We start from the raw sequence: 23,892 nt of genomic DNA on the forward strand, positions 1-23,892 counted from the left end.
GTTGTTGACTTTATATAAACACTGAATGTCTTTAAATGTTAAGGAAAAGTACAACTGTAAACACCCATTAAGAAGGTACCAAAAATTCACAGAAGGGAAAATATCTCAACGTCAAATGTTATGAGTATCTCTTAGTACATGAATAACTGAGAGTTATGATGAAACTTTTGTTTCAACTTTGCCCTTAATCATTACACATGGGCATTAGATAGTAAATTAAAGTATTACTTACTGTGTCCTACCCTGCATCCTCATTATACTCTAAAACACCCTAAAACAGTGATAATATGAAGCATGTGACCTACTTACTGCAGTTTGTCTGGCTGTTTCTCATCTCACAGAGAGAAGTTCCACAGGGATCAGGACAGGAAGTACATCTCTGGTCTCCCTCCTGACAGAGGGTTTGACCTGAGGAAAACAGAAATTTACTATTCTAATTATTCACCAGACTAACCAAAATTACTGGAGTGTAGTGATGAAACATACAAAGTTTGCATTACAATTAAGTATTTCCTTTATATAGTTGAATAAGCATTCTACAGCATTTCAAGTGCAGTAAGGAAGAAAAGTGTGCAGTTCTGTTCAGATGTCACTCTTCTTTACCCGTATGTTTAATATAAAAATTTATACCCCAGTTTCTGAATGAGGTATGGATCACTGAAAGCCATTTACCACGATCCTCTGGCAAAATATGAGAAGTCATGTAAATCAGATTTCAAAGGAAACAATAGGTCCTAGCTGAAAGAGAATACCCTCTGGGAATTATTCTTCAGTGCCATTCAGCTGATCTGCTTCTCATTTTATGATTGTTTTGGTGGACAATAAAAACCATCCTGAAGAAAGGTCGTCAGAGCTGAAGCTTTATTGTCCTCCTTTGGCTGGTTAAAAAACAAACAACAACAACAAGAAACCCAAAAAGACTTTGGTCCTAAACATGGAATTACAAATAACTAAAGCTAGCACTTCACCAAAAAGTTTCTGAGCGCATTACCTGGGTAGCTAGATACTCTGACAAATCCCCGGACTTCTCGCTGTCTCAAAGTGGTGATAGTTCCTTTCCAAACCATTAAATTCTCTCTTCCATATGACTTATGAAAAATTAGTCATTTGATTTACTATTCTGTACACAGAGACTGAACAGTTTGGATTTTATCATCTCATCCTGTTTAAAATGGTTTGAAACTATTGCTTAGTGTTTGTATTGCACTACCGTCCATGGACGTTAACCATTCAGTCATAGCATCCTTATATTGGGCGTACAGAAGATGCTGAAGAAACATCTTGTTTCATTCAGCCTTGCCCCAAAGAAATGATGATGCAGTCATATCTATTCATAATTATGTGGATTTACTTCCCTTCACACACTTTATATATTGAAGCAATGGAGGTACTTTCTTTTGCTGTAGCAATTGACTGTCTTATTTTACAGGTGCATCTGATTGCAAAACAGAACTTGAAACGTAGGGAAAACCTTTTGACTTCTAAAGCTATCGCAAATCTTTACATTAAAATTCAATTTTTAGAGTTTGTTCCAACTTCTTAACCCACAGTGGAAGAGTTTCTCAACTCTTTAAAAACCTCTGTGCTTCAGTGTAGATTCTTTTGATCCTAGCACAGTCAGTGCTGAATTTATATAAACACGTTCTACCCTGTCTTTTGAAGGGATCACAGAACCAGCTGTGAGTACACAATATGAATGACAGCAGTAATGATAATAGATGCCATACCTTAAATTTCCTCAAGGTATGTAGCGAAGAAGATCATTTTTTCTCATTTGGATGTAGATGAAGCAATGGTCATTTGCAATCCCTGTATGTACATACTTGTACTATTACACAAGATGCCTGTATCCTTATATAGCCAAGTGGCTATATTTGACCTCAAATTTCTATGCCAATTTCACATATTTACTGTGTTTGTAAAAAAAACAATATTCCAGATCACTTCAGCCTTAACTTCACTGCCTCTGCTAGGCATATCCAAATTGTTTGATTTGTACAGCAGAAAAGTCTTTGCATTAAGTGTATGTCCTATTAAGTTTCCTGTAGTTGCTGAGATCAACAACATACTTAAGAAATACAAAAGAAAATTACAAACTAGAATTCTGCCTTGCTTTTACATGGACTTCGCAATGACCTAAAGAGGAAAAATCCAAATGAAGTCCCAATTCTGCCTACATATTCTCATGAAAATTTAGGACGGACAGGATATGGTTGCATAAAGGAAGAATTTTGCTCCACACAATATCACAAAATAATAGACAGTGGGTTTTGCACACTGAAGAATGAATAATAAGAACAAGGAAAACTTTCATGTTTAAAAGCTTTGCAGTTTAATGCTAAGCAGAAAAATCTTTTAGCATATAGTGAGATGATTGACTACATAATTATCACCCCATCCTACTCCTCTGCATTTAGCATCCTTGAATCTCTACCTGCTCATCTTGTCAAAAGAAGATTTTTATCCATTTCTTCAACATCCACAGAGGCAATAAACAGTGAAAACAAAACACATTACTGACTTCCTGCCCAGATCCTGCATCAACGTTTTCATTTAAGTTCTCTTTTACTAGTGATAAAACAAATTTAAGAGGCTTAAGTTGAGTGAATTTTAAAAGTTGACATGGTTGCTGATAGAATGCTCTAAAAAGTTCTGTAGTTTTCAATTTATCCCATTCTCCTGCCTCATCTCTTTTATATTAAAAAAAGATAGTTTCATATCAGCAAGAACAATGAGACTGAGGCTGGACATCAGGAAAGATGAAGAATAAAACCTGACCATTTTGTGAGATTGCACGGTCAGAACTACGGACAAAACTTGGTGCTCAGTTTTTAGATTGCCACAATCAGAACCAGAAGAAATTTCATGCAAGACCTTTTTGTAACATTAACATTAATTGCGAAGAAGAATAAGGTAATTTCTGTGTTTCAACTTCTCAGTTATATTTTGGAATGGAGATGTTTAAACTGGAGTAGAAAGATCACAAGAACTTAATATGAATAGAAGGGATTGAGTAGACACACTTATGAAAGTATTTCTTCTAGACTGGCTTCCTGAAGAAATGAGGCTTATTTAACCACACTGTATTTATCTTTAATCATAATAAATTTTGAATACGTTGTCCTATTACCACTAGATTTGGCAGCACTAGAGTTTATTATAAAGTGAATTCCTTTAATTTCTTAAAAATAAGATTCATAAGAGAAAGACATTAATAGTTCTTGCATTGAAGGAAAGGCTGCAATCCGAACCTATACCTTACCAGAAACAAGAGACTTACATATGAAAAATACCTTCAAATACTGAAACTGTGACAATATGACAACATCTCTTTCTGAGCATCAAAACATACCACAGGACACAAGTCTTTAGGAAATCATGTTCTGGGGCACAAGAAACTGCCTGATTTCCTTTTCTTTCATACAATCCATCATGGGACTACTATTAGGTAGCTGTGAGAACTTACATTCTCATATATTTTCCCTCAGTCACACTAAATCATTAGTTTACTTATGAAAACATCCTTTCTCTGACTCCCAAGTTCTGATGAAAAAAAGATTTTCATGAGAAAACCCCTCCTCAGATGACACCAATTCCTGTGATAGCAGCTTCTAATTGCTGCAGACAATGTGAATATGTATTCATTTATTTCAGGTAACAGCTGATCATGTGAGATAACCAAATATTATGCAAAATATCACCTCCATTTCTTTAACTTTTTATGTTTTTAAGGACTAATAAAATGCTGCTTACAACTTGCTGTGTGAAAGCAGACACCAACCAGCCTTAGCAAGTGGTGTTTCAAAGGCAAAGAAAGTAAATTTGTCAGACAACTTTAGCTAAAGGCACTTCAGAGCAAAGCAGTCAATGGTAGGTTCAGTAAGAGTAAAATGAGTGACATCCTTACTTTCACTGCAGTTTTCTTCATCACTTCCATCTTTACAGTCATTATCTCCATCACACTGGAATGCACTCGGAATGCACTGCCCATTTCTGCACTCCACCAGACCCTGACTATGACAAGCTAGAGAGGAAAAAAAAGGATTATATTCTGATCAACTTAGGTTAATGAAGGGCTTAATTATTTTTGAACATCATCTTGAAGGTATTTTAGGAGGAGCAGATAACACTGCTTCGCACTGGAAGGTCACTTTTTCATTATATGTAGGCAATGTTTTCAATAGCCTACAGCTGTGCTGACCTTTAACTACAGGGACTGAAACCATATATGTCAGGTGTTAGCAATAGGCTGAGGTGAAGGTTCAGCTTTTCCAAGAAAAAAAACCCATCATTTTTACTCATATAAAAATTGTCACCTTTTCTTTGCCCACTTACTTACATTCCTTTATTCAGATTAGGTTCTTAGGGAAAATTGTAGGATAGTGGTTGCAAAGTCAAGCACTGAATGGCAGCAAGAATCAAAGCAGCATAAGCGTATGCCTTATGAGAACTTTAATCACATTAAAACGTGTGCTAGCACTCCAAGAGTTGACTTTGCAACCTCAGCAATATTCTAGGATAGTTGTTTTGCAGATATACACCATGATCACTGGAGCAGACAGAAGTCCAAACTCTGACATGGTGTGATAGGCCTCATACAGACATATCAGAAAGCTGTCACAAACTCAGCACACCTACAGTTTGAGAGGTTATATACATTCATTCATTACTCTTTAATGGGAACATTACAATCAACAAAAAACTAATTTTGTAATTAACAAGAAGCTGAAATACAAGGCAATGCTGGTACTTTTCAACAAAGACAACAAATGTTTAATTTGCTGCAGCTGTCTACCAGAAGGAACATTAGTCAAGTGCAAACTTGTGAAATCAAATAAACTTATAGTTTTGCCTCACAAATAGTAAGTAAGTATACTACTTATTTTATTTTTAAATTTTTTTATTTTTAAAGCAAAAAAAAACTAATTTAGTGATTAAGGGTACTTACAGCAATTGATTTCATCTGATTTGTCTATACAGTCATGGTCACCGTCACATACCCAATCAGCTGTTATACATCTCCCATCTCCACACTGATGATGTGTCACTGGATTACAATCTAAATAAAATGCAAATTTGAGGACAAAAAAAGTTAAGTTCCATTTGTATAATTTATATATTTGATGAATTGTTCTATGCCTATAAGCTAGTCATTCTCACCAATAAGCCTTTTTGCGTTATTAAGTTACAATAAGAGATTTTCTGTACCTGCAGATTTCATGGAATCATGGAGTTTCAGAGTTGGAAGGGACCTCTAGAGATCATCTAGTCCAACTCCCCTGCCAAAGCAGGATTGCCCAGAGCACATTACTCAGGACTGCATCCAGGTGGGGCTTGAAAATCTCCAGAGAAGGGGACTCCACAGCCTCCCTGGGCAGCCTGTGCCAGTGCTCTGTCACCTGAACCGCAAAGAAGTTTTTCCATGTATTTGAACAGAACTTCCTATGTTCTTCTAACTTGTGCCCATTGCCCCTTGTCCTGTCACTGGGAACCAATGAAAAGAGCCTGGCTCCATCCTCCTTCAACCCACCCTTTAGATACTTGTAAGCATTAATAAGGTCTCCCCTCAGCCTTCTCTTCTCCAGGCTAAAGAGTCCCAGCTCTCTCAGCCTTTCCTCATAAGGCAAATGCTCCAAGCCCTCAGTCATCTTAGTTGCCCTTTGCTGGACTCGCTCCAGCAGTTCCCTGTCCCTCTTGAACTGGGGAGCCCAAAACTGGACACAGTATTCCAGTTGTGGCCTCACCAGTGCAGAGTAGAGGGGGAGAATGACCTCCCTCGACCTACTGGCCACACTCTTCCCTATGCAGCCCAGGATTCCATTGGCCTTTTTGGCAACAAGAGCACACTGCTGGCTCATGGATAATTTACTGTCTACTAGGACCCCCAGATCCTTCTCCTCCGAGCTACTTCCCAGCAGGTCCGCCCCTAACCTACACTGGTGCTTTGCATTTTTCCTCCCCAGGTGCAGGACTTGCACTTGCTTTTATTGAACCTCATTAGGTTCTTCTCTGCCCAGCTCTCCAGCCTGTCCAGGTCATGCTGGATGGCAGCATGGCCCATATTTGCATATGGTAGCTACACATGCTCTGAATTCTATTCCCTATATAGAGTGATGCACTTGTTCCTCCTCTCAGGTGCACAAGTTGTTTCCATTTGTAAATAAATAAGTTTCTAGATCTTTTAAGCAGATTAAAAGATCTTCTGGCTTCCCATCTCATGGAATGATTTTCATTTAATCAACTTTTTCAGTTGCCATCAGAGAAAATCATTCCCTACATTTATTTTTTCACTAAGAAGTAAAACAAACAAACAAACAAACAAACTTTCTCAACTACCATATTTGGCACTTAAAATGATTCCAAATGATTCCACAAATAAAGAAAAGCATTCTATTGAGCTGGCTGACTTTACATCAATATAAATGGGGAGCATAGATATAGTCCAGTCTGCCAAATCTGCTATGAAACCCAGTTATAGCCTGTAGAAAAAGTTACATCTTAAGTTTTACATAGAAAAAATTATCTCAAGATAGGACTCGTAGGAGTCATATTAATGTTTAAAAAAGTCTTTAATCAAAGACATTTTATGAAATAAAACCCACCACAAAACAATCAAAACTGACAAAAAGTAGTGAAAGGTCTTCGATTATGTTTAATTTGAAGAAACATAAAACAAATCTTAGAAACAGTTGTGCCTTGATTTTTACTTTTGAAACTCTCTGTGCTTTTTCTTAGAAAAGCAAAAAAAAAGTAAGAAATAATATTTTAATATTTAAAGTTTTACTTTAGAGCACTTAATTTTTTGCAGGTGTAGTACCAGGAGCAAAAGTTAGAAAAATAAGGCTTTCAAAGTTTTCCAATATTTACATGTGAATATTATTCTTTTTTTATGACAAAACTTCATTATTTTCCTATGAAAGTTAAGTGTAGGTAGAAAGACAAATATAAGGAGGCAGAACATACAAAGTTGATTGAAAACAGAATTTGAAAGACACAGAATTTGGTCATCAAAACATACAACTGCACCATGAAGCTTATGTAAAAACAGTTCAGCTATAAAACAGTTGGTGTCACCAGCGTGTAGCCTTTTATTGTTTGCTTTAATCTCAGTTAAATTCAACAAAGTTAGCAAGAAAGCAATAACATTTTGAATTAATTTAAAACTAATTGCAAATCAGAATATTCCTTAAAAATACCACTATCTTCAAAATTTGGATTAACCCAGACCTCTCCTTTAAACCTTTTCAAATTGCATATAGAATTTGTGAGCTGTTTTTACTTTGCCCAAAAAGAGTAACAGCAGGGTGTATTACTGGTTCAGTAGTTTAAGGAACAACAGTGCTGGCTTAGGCAATACTGCTATCTTAAAGACTTTAGAAAAGCATAGAACTTCCATTTACCACAGTTTTGTTCATCGCTAAGGTCTCCACAGTCATCATATCCATCACAAACAAAGGTATAATTTAGGCATTTTCCCGTGTTGCAATGAAACGCATCATCACTGCAGTCTACAAAACAAATTTTTTAAAAATGTTAACATGGAACATTCATATAAACTATGAACACTGGAATGTATTGACAAGATTAAAGATACCCTACAGTTTACAGGTCAGCATTAATAGTCTATATGTACCAGTTTATTGGAATCTAATATGGAAGAACAAGAAAAATCAAAAGCAGTTTTTCAGACATTTTTTACTCTCTTCTTACCAATTGCTTTTTTGATCAATAGCATGAGAAGAAAGTGCTCTGGTTACACATATGGACCAAAATGTTGAATTAATTTATACACATAAAGTTCTTAAGAAAGGTTTCATTGGCTAGATTCCTAGGACAGTCTTGAGCACCTGATGTGGATATTAGGTGGAGCTGAAGCTTCTAACAGCAAAATCAAGATCCCCAGACACTACTTTCGAGCCTGCCTTTGATATGATAATGATTTCAAATGAACTTTGTTTTATGCAGTTTTGAGCTCAGAATTTGGTCTGATGTCATCTCATCAAGGAATTCTTAGCACTGTCAGCCCTAAGTGGGTTTAGCCTTTCTTTCCATGGCTGAGGCCTTCAGTAAAGCCCTGATAAATATTCTTTGAGTATATCCAAAATGCTTGAATAATATCAGGTTTGATAAAAACATGGATTCTACTTTGTAGTTAGGAAAGGAAGGGGAAGAGAAAATAGGGTTAGTGGTGTCTGGTCCCATTAGTAATAATTTTTGATCACAAACACAGTTGGGAAGTGGGTGACCTATTTTCACTGCCTTCCTCTTGGCTCTTCCTTCACATCTGGCTTTTCCAGGGAGAATGCCAGGATATACAGAACAGCTGGGTAGACAATCGCTCCTTCCTGTTGAAGCTGTGCCACTGGAACCAAGGAAGTTCTTTATGTATGCCCTTTCTTAGTGGGACATGTGGGCATTTTAAATTATCTCTTTTCTGGACAACATACAGAAAGAGCTCCAAAAGCAGGGCCTGGAACAGAAGTCCGTTCCCCTCAGCTGAGATGTTCAACCACTAAACAACAGAATCGTGCTACCGCTTGCTTCTCTCTTCTTGGCATGCGACTCCTGCGTTCATGATTGCAGTGGTCCCACTTTGAAAGAAGGGTGTCCTTCTAAGTATACGACACATTGAAAGGTGCAGCACTCTCCCAGAAGGTGCAGTGGGGTTTCTATTCCTCCAGATCAATTTCAGCCAAGTGTTCCACCTCCTAGGTGAGTGCTCTAACTTTAAGTTTCTCAAGGCTTTATCAACCTCAACTCTAGAACTTTGAACACGAATCACTTCTTCCCCTTCACCCACAGAAGTATTCATACTTGTGGAATGATTACTAAAAATGATCAATAATACAGCATTGGTCACACATTAAGGAAAGGTATAAAATCAAAAGGCTTCTAGGGTAAAATACAGCTGCAGCTGGTATGTGAAGAATCTGCTACATCTGTGATTCCCTGTACACTATTGCTTGCAAAGCAACGTGAGGAGTGGAGTGGGGTGGAGACTCCAAGGCCAAACCCTGTGATAATCTGGAAAACATGGGAACGAGATGGCACCACGGTAGGAAAACAGTGTGAAGGATGGAGCAGAGTGGAGACACTGCAGCTAAAATTCTGTGATAAACTGAGAACTTGGGGACCAAATAGGGCCCTCAAAGGTCTTCTAGAACTGATAAACTGCCTACTTGTTACCCTGAGCCAATAATCTGTCATTTTTTTGATGAAATGCTGTCTTGTAGTGAACTTTACTCATTATGATGTCATTATAATACCAAAACACACCTCCATCCCAAAAGCTACCCCCCTCCCAAGGTGCGGCCACTCCTCCTTGAGTCTGTGCCCTGAAGTTTTCATAAACTATACCTTTAAATGCCAGGCGAGAAAATTTTACACCAATCATAATGAAAGTATTTATGACTAGAGTCACTCAAACTCCACCTTGAAGATAAAAAATAGTATAAAAATAGCCCAAGAGAAGGGGGATGTGAGGGAAGACACCATCGTGGACTTCTGGGACCAGTCGACAGGCTGAGCCTCTCTCTTCCCCCCCCATAAGGACGCTTGTGGGTAAGATTCAAACACTTGGCTATACCAAGTGCTTCCCTGGGAAACTTAGAAAATCTCTATATAGAGTGGTTTTATAACTTAGTGCTTTTGTAACCGAGCTATATTGCTAGCGTCTTTAGTATTCGCATGTGCTTTGCAGACAGTCACTATCACCAGCAATCCAAAAGAACTTGTGTATCTGTTGTTTAAATAAACTAGGCAGCTAGTCGTTTGGGTTTTCTCATTGAACGCGACCGAAGCGAGGCCATGTTAGTTCATGAGCACTGCAGTTCATGAGGTGCAGTCTGCTATTAGCGTATCGAGAACCATAACAGTTTAATATATTAAGCACACCTGGACTGATAGTGGTGAATTGGGCATCACTCAGAATTTAAACCTAGCCGCACCTAGCCTCCCACCTCGGTGAGAAGTGTTAGAACGCAAGGGGGTTTATTTTCTGCCAAAACTACTTTGCCCCTTAACGCAATAATACTTTCTACAAGTTTCACATCAGTTCGAATGTAATTTATAGGACAATGCAAAGGACAATGCTTCAGGACATAAAGTAAAATAATACAGCTGAGCCATGAGCTTTGTAGTCAATAGTTAATTTAGCTTTAAAAGAACAAAAGGCATGAAACAGTAAATACCAAAACCCCCAAACTAAATGAAAATATTTAAGTTCTAGTTTCATGTAAGCAGAACAATAGCCAGCTGAGAGTAAAATTCTAAACGCTACTTGTTTTGAGCATGCAACAGTGTGAAGCACTCTGGCAACATTTATCCTTATTGTTCAGCCTGTAACTGACAGTTTCTATGCTTCCATTGCTCCTCATGCAAATGAAACAAAGCTGTCTTTTTCTATGTTGTTTCCTCTGGATAAGTTTACTGTTTAATTTCCATCCATACCCCCATTCCTGCTTATATTCATACCTCTGCAGCTGCAGCAGTGTCCTTTAGGATAAAAACAAAAAGACAAAAAAACAAAAAGAATACAAACTGCCTTAGAAGGAAATAAGATTCACTTGATGAAAATCTAACAGTCTTAACACACATTTTCTTCAAGATATTGGCAATAATATATAGTATAGGGTAGCTAGTTACTTCCATCAGAATAAGATGGCCACTTTGCACTGCCATTTGTAAAATGTTTTCATAAAATTAAATACAAATTCCTATCCTATACTCCACTAAACACAACTAAAGCCTGGTCAATCTTTTGCACTCAGCAACTTTTTGATCTCTGTTCATGCATACCCTGTTTTCACTACTTTACTATTGCATCGTGTGTCCTTCTGACCATGTATCACCTCAGCCCAACACTCAGAGGTCATTTTAGGAGTACTACATTTTAAAGATGTATGTTTAAAGATATATGTGAGACTCAATGTACAAATTCTGCCACTTCTAAGAGTAAATAAGACCTTAACTCAACAAGATGCTCTATTCTGGAGTGCAGCATGCAGTGGCACGTGTGTTAACATTTTCTTTTGTATTTTATTACTAAAATGGTTTTCATGTTGTTCACCCTTTGTGAAAGAGAAGTATGACCAAGAAAGTCACATGAGAAGAAAGAAAAAGCTAGTGTGTGTACTAGAGAAGTCTGTGTGTAAGGCTAGCCAGAGGGATATAAGAGAGACTGTCGCATTTCGTACGTTACTGACGTATGACCGACGACGACCTCCCTTGACCTGCTGGCCACACTCTTCTTGATGCACCCCAGGATGCCATTCACCTTCTTGGCCACCAGGGCACATTGCTGGCTCATGGTCATCCTGTTGTCCACCAGGACTCCCAGGTCCCTTTCTACAGAGCTGCTCTCCAGGAGGTCAGCCCCCAACCTGTACTGATGCATGGGGTTATTCCTCCCCAGGTGCAGTACCCTACGCTTGCCCTTGTTGCATTTCATAAGGTTTCTCTCTGCCCAACTCCTGTTGGCTCCTTACAGCCTGTCCAGGTCACGCTGTAAGGCAGTACAGCCTTCTGGCATGTCAGCCACTCCTCCCAGTTTTGTGACATCAGCAAACTTGCTGATGGTACGCTCTATCCCTTCATCCAGGTCATCAATGAATATATTGAACAGGACTGGACCCAGTACTGACACCTGAGGGACACCACTCTTTACTGACCTCCAACTAGACTCTGCACCACTAACCACAACCCTCTGAGCTCTATCAGCCAGTTCTCAATCCACCCCACTGTCCATTCATCTAACCCACACTCATGTAACTTTAGACATTTACATCATTTAGTTTCTAAAGCACATAGCCCATTTAAAATATCTGCTTAATATCAGACAAATAATGCATCAGAAGTGTCTGTTTCTCTCACTTGATTCTCCACACAGCCAGTTTAGACATTTAGCTCAAATAGTCACCTGCACATGAACAGACAACTCCCTCCATAATGCATGTAACTTCATAACTAAAAAACAGAGACATCTCTCCAAGCTGGTAGCATCTAAAACAAATATAAGTCCTGTGTTTTGGGACTGCAGATGGGGGAAGTTTCAACAGGAAACTGGACATGCCAGAACAATGCCTCTGGATACATTTACATTTTTCTGATCTGGAAACATGAACCAAACCTGATTGAGCAGTACCTTTAAGACCAAAGGTATTGAAGTGAACGGGTTTCATCTCTTGTCACCTCATCCTGCCATCAAAGGAGCTGATCACAGCATTACAAACACAAATCAATGCACCCACCAGGTTACTGGAAGTAACAGACAAGCAAGCTGCTCTGCTAGTACTGAATCTGTCTTTTCTCTAACAAAAATGGGGGAGGAAATGTAGAGATTGATAAAAGAAATATTAAGATTAACATTAATTAAACATGAAAGGAAATATATGCGCGCATAAAGGCATCAGAAAAAAGAGCAGAATGAGACTGAAAGGAATGCTATATACAAATTGCTACAGAGCACTGTAATCCTGACTTCATTTCAATGATCAGGCAGCGAGAAGATGAATAAGAACCTGACCTAAAGATAAGGAAACACAAGTAATTTAGGTTGGAAAAGATCTTTAAGATCATCGAGTACAACCTTAACCTAACACTACCAGGTTACTACTAAACTGTGTCCCTAAGCGCTACATTTACATGTCTTTTAAATACCTTCAGGGATGGTGACTCAATCACTTCCCTGGGCAGCCTGTTCCAGTACTTGACAACCCCTTCAGTGAAGAATTTTTTCCTAATATCCAATCTAAACCTCCCCTGGTGCAACTTGAGGCCATTTCCTCTTCTCCTATCGCCTATTACTTGGGAAAAGAAACCAACCCCCACGTTGCTACAACCTCCTTTCAAGTAGTTGTAGACATCAATAACTGAGCCTCCTTTTCTCCAGGCTAAACAATCCCAGGTCCCTCAGCTGCTCCGCATAAGACTTGTGCTCTAGACCCTTCATCAGCTTCGTTGCCCTTCTCTGGACACGCTCCAGCACCTCAATGTCTTTCTTGAGGTGAGGGGCCCAAAACTGAGCACGGTATTCAAGGTGCAGCCTCACTAGTGCAGTACAGGGGGACAATCACTCCCCTAGTCCTGCTGGCCACACTATTTCTGCTACAAGCCAGGATGTTGTTGGCCTTCTTGGCCACCTGGGCAAACTACTGGCTCATATTCTCGCAGCTCAGAAGGCCAACTGTATCCTGGACTGTCTCAAAAGAAGCTTGGCCAGCAGGTCAAGGGAGGGGATTCTGCCCCTCTACTCCACTCTCGTGAGACCCCACCTGCAGTACTGCATCCAGCTCTGGAGTCCCCAACATAAGAAGGACATGGACCTGTTGGAGCAGGTCCAGAGGAGAGCCACAAAGATGATCAGAGGGCTGAAGCACCTCTCCTTTGCAGACAGGCTGAGAGAGTTGGGGCTGTTCAGCCTGGAGAAGAGAAGGCTCCGGGGAGACCTTATAGCAGTCTACTGCTATAGATATTTCCAGTATCTGAAGGGGCCCTACAAGAAACCTGAAGAGGGACTTTTCACAAGGGCATATAGTGATAGGACAAGGGGTAATGCCTTCAAAGTGTAAGAGGGGAGATTTAGAATAGATATCAGGAAGAAATTTTTCACTCTGAGCATGGTGAGGCACTAGAACAGCTTGCCCAGGGAAGTTGTGGAGGCCCCATCCCTGGAAGTGTTCAAGGCCAGGCTGGATGGGCCTTTAAGCAACTTGGTCTAGTGTCCCTGTCCATGGCAGGGGGGTTGGAACCAGATGATCTTTAAGGTCCTTCCAACTTAAACCATTCTATGATTCTATTCAGCCAGGTGTCAGCCAACACCCCCAGGTCCTTTTCCTCCAGGCAGCTTTCCAGCCACTCTTCCCCAAGCCTGTAGCGCTGCATGGGGTTGTTGTGACCCAAGTGCAGGACCTGGCACTTGGCCTTGTTGAACCTCATACCATTGGTCTCAGCCCTTCCATCAAGCCTGTCCAGATCCCTCTGTAGAGCCTTTCTACCCTCAAGCAGATCAACGTTCCTGCCCAACTTGGTGTCATCTGCAAATTTACTGAGGGTGCACTTAATCCTGAAGATCAAGAACAACCCTGGAGACATAAGGAAAGCAAAAAAATGGCTTGGGAATATTTTCCAAAAATTACTCAATCCCTACAACTTTAAAATGCTTGTCAGAAGAGCAAATCATCACTGCCAATCAAAAAGAAACCAAGACAGTAGGAGGACACAAAAGCCAGTGTTTTCACTGACAAAGCCAAGTGATTCTGTTCAGACCACTTGTGTATGCACTAGGGGTGAGACAATTAAATCAATGAGATTGAGTGCAAGTGAGTGAAATAAGTTTTGGTTAGGATACATTTGGCCTTTCTTCTCAATGAGGTCACCCATTAAGTTAGTTACACTTTACAGAATCTTGTTTTGAAATTCTATAAAGCGCTTCAACTATCTAGATGGAAAAATATGCCATCTTTTAGCTTGTAGCTTTTTAGATTTATGTGCCACAGCCTAGACACACTATGGACTAATTTCATTCTCAGAATCACAGAATTATTGAGGTTGGAAGGGACCTCTGGAGGTCATCTGGTCCCAGTCCCCTGCTCAAGCAGAGCCACCTACAGTCAGTCACCAAGGACTGTGTCCATACAGCTTTTGAGTGCCTCCATGGACGGAGCCTCCACAATCTCTCTGGGCAATCTGTTCCAGTGCACGCTCACCCTCACAGTAAAAAAAAGGAAAATACATTTCCTGATGTTTGGGAGGAACCTCCTGTGTTTCAGTTTGTGCCCATTGCCTCTGGTCCTGTCACTGGGCACAAATGACAAGAGCCTGTTTCCATCTTCGTTACGCCCTCCCCTTCAGGCTTGTATATACCTTGATAAGGTGCCTCCTCAGCCTTCTCTAGCCTCCATAGTCCCAGCTTTCTTAGCCTTTCCTCATAAGACAGATGTTGAAGTCCCTTAAACATCTTTGTGGCCCTTTGTTGGACTCTCTCCATTATGTTTCACTTTCTCTCCTTCACTGGACTTCTCCTAAGTACCAAGCGATAGGACAAGAGGAAATGATCTCAAGTAGTGCCAAGGGAGGTTTAGACTGGATATTAGGAAAAATTTCTTCACAGAAAGGGTTATCAAACATTGGATCAGGCTGCTAAGGGAAGTGGTTAAGTCACCATCCCTGGAGGTATATAAAAGACAGGTGGACATGGTGCTTAGGGACGTGGTTTAGTGGTGCTTTTGGCAGTTTTATGTTGATGGTTGGACTTAGAGGTCCTTTCCAACCTAGGTGGTTCTGTGATTCTATGTCCAGGTCTCTCTTGTACTAGTATTCCCGGAACTGGACACAGGACTCCAGGTGTGGCCTCACCAGTGCTGAGTAGAGGGGAAGGATAGTTTTTCTAATGCATTCCAGAATACCATTTGCCTTCTTTGTGGCAAGGGTGCATTGCTGTATCATGTTCAACTTGGTGTCTACCAGGACCCCCAGGTCCTTTTCTGCCAAACTGCTTCCTAGCTGGGTGGCCCCCAGCATATACTGGTGCATGGGGTTGTTCCTTCCCAGGTGCAGGACTTTGCATTTGTTGAAGTTCATGAGGTTCCTCTCCCCAAAATTAATTATCAGCACCATTGTTGTCATCCCTGAGAAACCTATCTGTTTGCATGCAGTTCTATGTTATGATACAGCTTTTACAGACTAGAGGAGACAGAGAGAGAATTCAACAAGGAGTGAACATGAAGCACATCAGAGACTGAAACAAAGCTGGAAAGGGCAGGAAACAAACACATGGACAGAGATCCACTGTGATAAAGAAACTTCCCAAGGGCAAAAGAACAAAGAACAGAATTTGCTGAGAAAAAGAAAGTTCCTGAGTTGACCGAAACCAAGCCCAAAGACCCAACCTTCAAGGCCACAGTCAGCAAAGGCAGTTTTGTCTGTAAATCCTTTTCATTTCTGTTCTGTCTTATCAAGTTTCTTTCAGTTTTCTCTTTTAGAGGGTTATTTTTTTCTTTTACATTCTAATAAAGCTTGGCCCTTTGAATTTAAAAGCCTCTTAATCTCATTTGGGAAGTAACTCTAATGAAAAGATTCCCCTCATGGTTCTGACTGACTCATGGAGATTGTGAAGAGCCTCATGTGGTCTCTTCACAAGACTTCAGCAGTAGAAAGACTTTCCTTTCTGCATAATTTTTGCTCCTAAACAATCTACTGCTACATAAGTTTGTTGCTAGAACAAAGAGTCCAAATATTTTTCTCCATCTATATTGCCCACACACTCTGTTTACAGTTTTCATGCAGACAAAGAAGCTCCCCAGCAATCAATGGAGCAGAAATTAGCCTAGAAATGAGCCATATGTTTATATCTAGCTATCCTCTTCAATGCATTAATGCTGTTTACTGTAAGCTAAATCTGCTGCTATTGTTTCATAGACGCCATTTGTCCCATCCTCAAGGTTAAGAAAAAAATTTGAAAATAAATACAACTTGAATACAACTTTCCTATGAGCAAATATAGTTTGGACTTAGTAAGAAGGGAACAACTTTTCCATGTGTTGTTCTGGGTCCCATTAAACACTGGAAAGCTATGGGTAAGCACTAGCAGTCAGAATTCATTTTATAAAAAATAGAATAAAGCATAAAAACCCCAATTATTTACTTACTCAAATATTGCTAAATACGGCCAAATACTTAATAATTAAACGGTGAATTGGAACTAAATTTTTGGGAGTACTGAATATTTTCACTATTATGAGAATGTCAGTCACTGTGAAAGTTACTACTGAACTATCTTGAAACTGAACTGAAACACCTTATAAATGAGCCTAGGATAAGACTTAAAAGTATATACTTTGATTGAAGAAGTGTATTAAGAATTAAAAAATCAATCATTTCATAAACTAAATTATGAAATTTGTTATAAAATTTTAATCTTTAGTTATCTATAATGATCCCTACAGGAACAGACTCTTCAAAACTACTCATAAACTTAAAACTTGCATACATTGGTTGCACTTGAAGAAAATATATTTTTAGGGTTAATCTGAAGAGGGAAGATAAGGAAAACCAAACCAAATATCCCAAACTAATGCACCTTTAAAAGCGCATTTAACTTAAGCCAGAAATAAAAACCTTAGGGTTATTACTTGGCAATAAAAATAACTAGTACAAGGTAACAGTAAGATTGTCCTGTCTTAATGGTGTATTTCCATACCTTAATAAGTTTTGGTAAAAATATTCCTCTAATTGTGGTCAGCCGCCGAGGTGAGCTGCTCCAGAGCTGGCCTGATCTGCAGTGAAGTGGCAGATCTTGGTGCACAGGGCGTTTGCCCGGCAGGGAAACACCAGGGCAGCAGAGAGACCTGCCAGGAGCTGGGAGCTCTTGTGGAAGACACTGACGAGTTGTGGGCATTTGACACAGCCACAGCGGCCACCCCACGCCTATAAAAAGCAGCCTGGGGAGCACAAGGGACCAGGAGTGCTGCAAACAGAGCATGGCACAGCAGTTTGCATGGCGGGGCATCATCTCAAAGGGTGAGCTGAATTAGTGGTCATCACCTCAGAAGGAGCTGAGCTACGGTATCTACCTGGCAGAAAGCCACATCCTCTGCACTCACCAGAATGGATGTGGCAACCCACAGAGCTCCCATAAAAACATGCAGCTGTACAGGTCTCAGGCTGCAGAGTGTGCCAGAGCCTTTCATAGGTAACGGATAGCACCAGTGAGAACAGCAATGTGAGCTGTGACCAGATGGATGATCTGCTCAGCTTGGTGGCAGAGCTACAAAAGAAAGTAGAAAGGTTAAGGAGCATCGGGGAGTCCAAGAAAGAGAGAGACTGGTGGAATCCTGCTCTGCCCTCCCCGAGACAGAAACGGGAACAGCCACCACAAAAAAAAAAAACAAGATCAAGGGGATCCTGTATCCTCCTCCCACCAGGCTGAAGGCAGTGAAGGCAGTAGCTTCCAGGAAAGGAGTGAATGGAGGCAAGGCCACGTGCAGGGTGGAAGGCGAACTGCCTCCTTGCCCAGCCCGCCTTCCCAGGTGCCTCTGTAAAACAGGTATGAGGCTCTGGACGTGGAATGTCAGTCAATGGATGATGTGGATGATGATCCATCTACACCAGAGGTCAGAAAGGAGAGATACTCCTCGTATCACAACCACCTTGACAAGGAAGAAAAGTTATAGTTGTAGGTGACTCCCTTCTGAGGAGAACAGAGAGTCCAATCTGCCAGACAGACCCTCCTCTTAGGGGTAGTCTGCTGCCTCCCTGGGGCCCAGATTAAGGACATCACTAGGAAACTTCCTAGCCTGGTACGGCCCTTGGACTGTTACCCATTACTGCTCTTCCATGTGGGTGATGATGAAGCTGCAATACATAGTCCAAGGGCAATCAAAGAGACTTCAGCGCATCGGGACAGTTAGTAAGGGAATCTAGAGCACAAGTAATTTTTTCCTCTCTCCTTCAAGTTGCAGGCAGTGACACTGGAAGAAACAGTCTATTAATACATTGCTCCATGATTGGTGTCACCAACACGATTTTGGGTTTTTCAATAATGGGATGGTCTACATGGCACCAGGCCAGCTGGTGTCAGATTGGATTCACCTTTCTCAAAGAGGTAAGAGGGTGTTTGCTCACGAGCCAGCGGGGCTTACTGACAGTTTTAAACTAGGCTTGAAGGGGGAGGGGGGCAATATCAGGCTTGCCCATGACAAGCTGAGGGACAACACACCAAGTTTAGAGGGATGGGGTGTTCGCGAGGGACTGTTGCTCTGAGACATGCTGGGTACCCTGCAGCACACTTGAAGTCTTACAGAGATGAGTCAGGGGCTCCTGAGGTAATAGGAGCCAACAGGGGAACACCAGTAAAATACCTCAAAGGAATTAAGGTGTGTTCCTCTAAGGTGACACGGCCGACAGCCCAGCTGAAGTGCCTCTACACCAATGCATGCAGCATGGGCAACAAACAGGAGGAGCTGTAAACCACCAGGCTACTACAAAGCTGCAACTTAGTTGCCATTACTGAAACTTGGTCGGATGAAACCCATGACTGGAGTGTGGCTATCGGTGGCCAGGGACAGAGAAGGAAGGAGGGGCAGAGGGGCTACCCTCTATGTCAAGAAATGGATAGATTGTGAAGATCTGTCTCTGAAGAATAACCAAGAGCAGGTTGAAAGCTTATGGGTAAGAAGTAGAGACCCAGAAGAGATGTGATACTGGACCTGATGGCCACCAACACAAGTGAGCTAATCAGTGACATCAAGATTGGAGGCAGCCTGGGCTGCAGAGCTCATGCACTGGTGGAGTTTGCAAACCTGAGGGATATGGGTCAGGCAAAGAGTAAAGTCAGGACCCTGAATTTTAGGAAAGCAAACTTTCAGCTCTTCACACAGTTAATCAATAGGATCTCCTGTCCCCCCTTGGGGACAAGGGAGCAGAACAGAGCTGGCAGGTCTTTAAGGGCATTTTCTGTAGAGCGCAAGAGCTCTCAATCCCCAGATATAAGAAGTCAGGAAAGGAAGACAAGAGACCAGCATGACTGAGTCAAGACCTGCTGGTCAAACTAAAGGGCAAGAAGGAAATGTACAGGCAGTGGAAGCAGGGACAGGTGTCCTGGGAAGAGTATAGGGATGCTGCCTGGCTAGGTTAGAACGGGTTCCAGAAAGCCAAGGCATAGATGGCCCTGAAACTGGCAAGGGATGGAAAGAATAGAAGGGCTTCTACAGGTATGTCAGCCAGAAAAAGAAGGTCAAACAAAGCATACCCCCCCCTTGATGAGCAAGACTGACAAACTGGTAACAATGGACAAGGAGAAGGCTGAGGTACTCAACAACATTTTGGCCTCGGTCTTGACTGACAACCTCTCTCCCCACACTTCTTGACTGGACGGATGGCAAGGCAGGGACTGGGGGAGCAAAGTCCTTCCCACTATAAGAGACGATCAGAGGGACCTGGACAAGCTCGAGAAGTGGGTCCATGTGAACCTTACGAGGTTCAACAAGGCTGAGTACAGGGTCCTGCACCTGGGTCGGGGCAACCCCTGGTATCAATACAGTCTGGGCAATGAAGGGATGGAGAATAGCCCTGCCAAGGAGTTGGGGGTACTGGTGAATGAAAAGCTGGACATGAGCCGACAATGTGCACTCACAAGCCAGAAGGCCAACCGTACCCTGGGCTGCATCAAAAGAAGTGTGGCCAGCAGGTCAAGGGAGGTGATTTTTAGTTTACATTAAAAACTGAAGTTAACACTGACAGAAAAAATGCAAAGATAAAAAAATGCAACACTTTTTATGTAACAGAAATTATATCAACCTCCATTAAATAAATTGTAGGCTATTAAAGGAAAAGCAAGCTCTAGCCTCATTCATATTGAGACCAGGAGGAAATTGCAGCCATCATTTATTCCTTGGAGTATCACAGATAAAATCTATCAGCAGCTGCCTTAAAAGCAGCTTTGTGAGTCTTGGAATACTCAGGCTCTTAAATCACTTATAAGAACAAATCTTTTGAGGCGAGTGTGAACCACACAGTCTGGAACTCAACCCCAGGTGTGACATTTTCCAAAGTCTGAATGCATAGCACTGTTTTGTGGTATCATGTCCTACTATAGTCCCTATATAGACACTGTGCCACATTATCCTTTTTTCTTTCATTTTTTTTCCTTCTCATTGTTTTCCTACTGTACATTTGCTCAGCTTTTCTAAAGGTGTTAGTAGTCCAATGATGATTTTGTCAACACAGAAAAACACATAGGAGCTCTAGAGATACACACTATCACAGAGAAATCAATAAAAAATTAAAATATTAAGCATATATATTCATTTTTCCTTTCTACTGTACCATATACTAGGATTTATTTAAATAAACCACATCCAGGATTGACGCCAAGAGAACTTTCTAAACAGATGGTTTTGCATCTGCTGTAAAATCAATGCCAAGGACTAGGAAAAAGATGCAACTAACAGTCTTCATTCTATTATCAGAAGTACTCTTCTGATGCATGTTATTGATCCATTAAAAAAAAAAAAAGCCCCAAAATACTTCTAATTGCCACATATCTCCTTGAGGCAGTCTTAGAATATGCTTCCAGGCATAAAATTTGATAGATCAAAAAATACATGCTGTGGCCAGAGTGAGCAAAGGTAAACACATTCAATGGCAACTGAGAGAGTCCAAATGTCAACACGCAAATTCTATGCAAAGCTCCTATTCTGTACCAACAGCCTACTTTAGTTTTTAGGTTTCCCTGAATGGATTCAGTGCTACAACAGAACACTGCAAGGTTCAAGAAACTTACTGCAATGGACCTCATCACTCCAATCATCACAGTCGTTGTAGCCATTACACTGGAGCTTCCCTGGGATGCAGATCCCACTGGCACACAAGAAACTCTCCTCTCCTCCGCAAAATGCTGGAAAAGAGAAGAAAGGAAAGAATGCATGTTAAAGTTTTCAGGGTAAGAAGATATAAGTGGAAATGAAAGACAGTTTGAACAATGAGTCTTAATTGAAGCAACAACCCCCAAATTAATCAAATTCAAGCAAGTGCAAATTGGCATTTTCATCAAATATTTGTTGTTTCAAAAATAGGTATCTAGGCTGAGTTAATCAGCAAGGTTCAGTCTACCATTACCTCTAAAAAGCAGCTGTACAGAGTAACTGTTAAAAATTGACCTTAGTTCTTTTTTTCCCCATTAATTAGATGCATTGGATTAAATATCAACTGAAGTTACTGTAGATGGATCTTCCCAGCCTAGGTGTTCGGGCAAAAGATTACCAGGTTGAGACTTAACAGTTTCATAGCATAGACACCTTTCTAGAGGGGAAGAATGCCTCAAACATTCTTATAACTCACTGAACGCTATTCGATATATGGGGAATTGAGATCCCTAATGAGATAAAAAAAAAACCAACAAACCCAGAGTTTTAGGTATCCCACTGGAAATAGCTTGCAGGGCCATTATGATCTGAGGGAGGGAACTCATTAGGACTCATGTCCTTCAAGGAACTTAAAATATAAAGGTGCAGATCACCATTAATTTGTTCACATCTTAGTCCATGCAACAGAAACCAAACTGCCAAGCCTTTTCTTTAAAAAACATTGGCTGAGAAAAATCTCTGTAAAACATATAGATGGGAATAGATATCAAATGAAAATTACATGGAGATGCAAAGCAAAGATGTCAAGTAGAAAAGCAAATATTCAGTACAAAACCTAGTTGTTGGGTTTTGGGTTGTTTTTTGTTTGTTTGTTGTTTTTTTTTTTTTTTTTTTTTTTTCCAAAAGCCACAGTTAATAGGCTACTCATCAAAGCTAAACAAATTAACCTTCAGTAAAAGATCTGCGAAAAAACCCCAATAACTTTACTTTAAACATACATATCTGAAATGAGAAATAGCTTTCAAAAATGGAGGGAAAAAATCCTGTCACTTTGCCAGTGTAAAATTATGAAATTTATCCATTTGTGAGAACAGCAAGTTCAAACAATAAAATCTCACAAAAGTTCAAAATTCTACTTATAGAAATTCCATTGTAATTCAAACTTTGTATCCAAGTTTGATAAGAACAAAGATCTCTAACTGTAGCTTTCAAACTTTACCACAATGCAAATCACAGGTATGAAAAAAAAGAATCTCTTCCTCCATTAAAGTAATTTTTCACCTGATCACAACATAGTTCCACATTTCTCATTTTAAAATGCCTAAATTCTCATTTTTCCTATTCCTATAGGAGAATTCAGTTCCTATTTCTTCTCCCTTTATTCTCTGAACCTGATGCTTAACAAATTCTGGAAAGCATATTTATAATCTACATCTTAAAAGCAGAAAAATGCATATTGAGTATGCTCATCATAATTTTGTATTCCTCATAACATGTCTACCAACAAACATATTCATGCAGAATACAGTTTAATTTTAAATTAAGGAAAAATAGCCAAATATCTAATTGTATCATTTTTAGTAGCATGAGCTTTTATGACCTCAGTTTGGCACTGCAGTAAATGATAGCACAAAGGTAATACACTACATAAATTTCAGATTAAGCCATTAATAAATCAATTACTGTGATGATGGTTGTGTCAACATTTTACTTGATGCTGCATTCATTAGAATTCCTAGTATAAGGAATTATCCTTAACAGTGAAGTATTAACCACAATAATGTTTTGATTAAGCACATTGTTGGGCAAATAAAAACTGAGCTTAAGTGAAAGATCAGTCCTAAACTCTCACACTGCTACTGTCCCATTTAAACTCCTCTTTCTGAAGCCAACACTTCACTTACAAAAGGAGGGAAAAGTCTTTTTAATCTCTTCCAACAGAACAGTCTCTCATGAAGTAATGCAGAGCATACAAGTAATCTCATTTTATGTCTTCAGAAGAATAGAAATATAAAAATGAAACAAAATGGAAAGCAAAGTGGTGCTGATGAAATCTGGAAGTGTTTCACAAAGCATGCAGATACAATTTAAGGATATATAAGATGAAAGGCAGAAAGAGATGAGAAACATGAACTAATAAATAATGACTCTCTATGCTGCTACATCAATTTTTATCTACTTTATTTGGTTGTTAAGCCATACTGTTTCACAGAATTTCAGGAATTCATTATTTAGTGATGTATCTTTCGATTTTAATAAGTGTATCATAAAAGAAAATGATGGAAACATTTTTCTTAAAATCTCAAACACATGGGTTTTATCTTAAAGTGCTTTAGACTGCAGGTTAGCAAGTGTAATGCCTCTGTTTTTTCCACATGTGAAAAGGTGAAGGATAGAAGGCCCAAGTGATTTGTCCAATGACAAACAAGGAATCAGGTGAACAATTCAAAGTGGTTTACAGAAGTGTATTCCTGAAAATTTAAACCTAAATCACAAAAATAAAATAGGTCATCTCCCTGTTCTGACAAAG

At 40.1% G+C, this 23,892-nt stretch overlaps 1 protein-coding gene across 1 annotated transcript in view; it reads right to left on the reverse strand.

Annotated features, from left to right (window-relative positions):
- The window catches only part of CORIN (corin, serine peptidase), a gene marked incomplete at its 5' end in the record, with an annotated part of 169,266 nt that overhangs the window by 46,924 nt on the left and 98,450 nt on the right, over window positions 1-23,892 (reverse strand). Inside the window, 5 exons of the mRNA XM_082482177.1 lie at window positions 310-408; window positions 3,908-4,024; window positions 4,949-5,059; window positions 7,401-7,508; window positions 21,281-21,394. Coding sequence (XP_082338303.1) covers window positions 310-408; window positions 3,908-4,024; window positions 4,949-5,059; window positions 7,401-7,508; window positions 21,281-21,394 — 549 coding nt within the window. The remainder of the gene's footprint in view (window positions 1-309; window positions 409-3,907; window positions 4,025-4,948; window positions 5,060-7,400; window positions 7,509-21,280; window positions 21,395-23,892) is intronic.

This window comes from Vanellus vanellus, assembly GCF_965231255.1.
Source record: "Vanellus vanellus genome assembly, chromosome: 4".
In the NCBI taxonomy this organism is placed as follows: Eukaryota; Metazoa; Chordata; class Aves; order Charadriiformes; family Charadriidae; genus Vanellus; species Vanellus vanellus.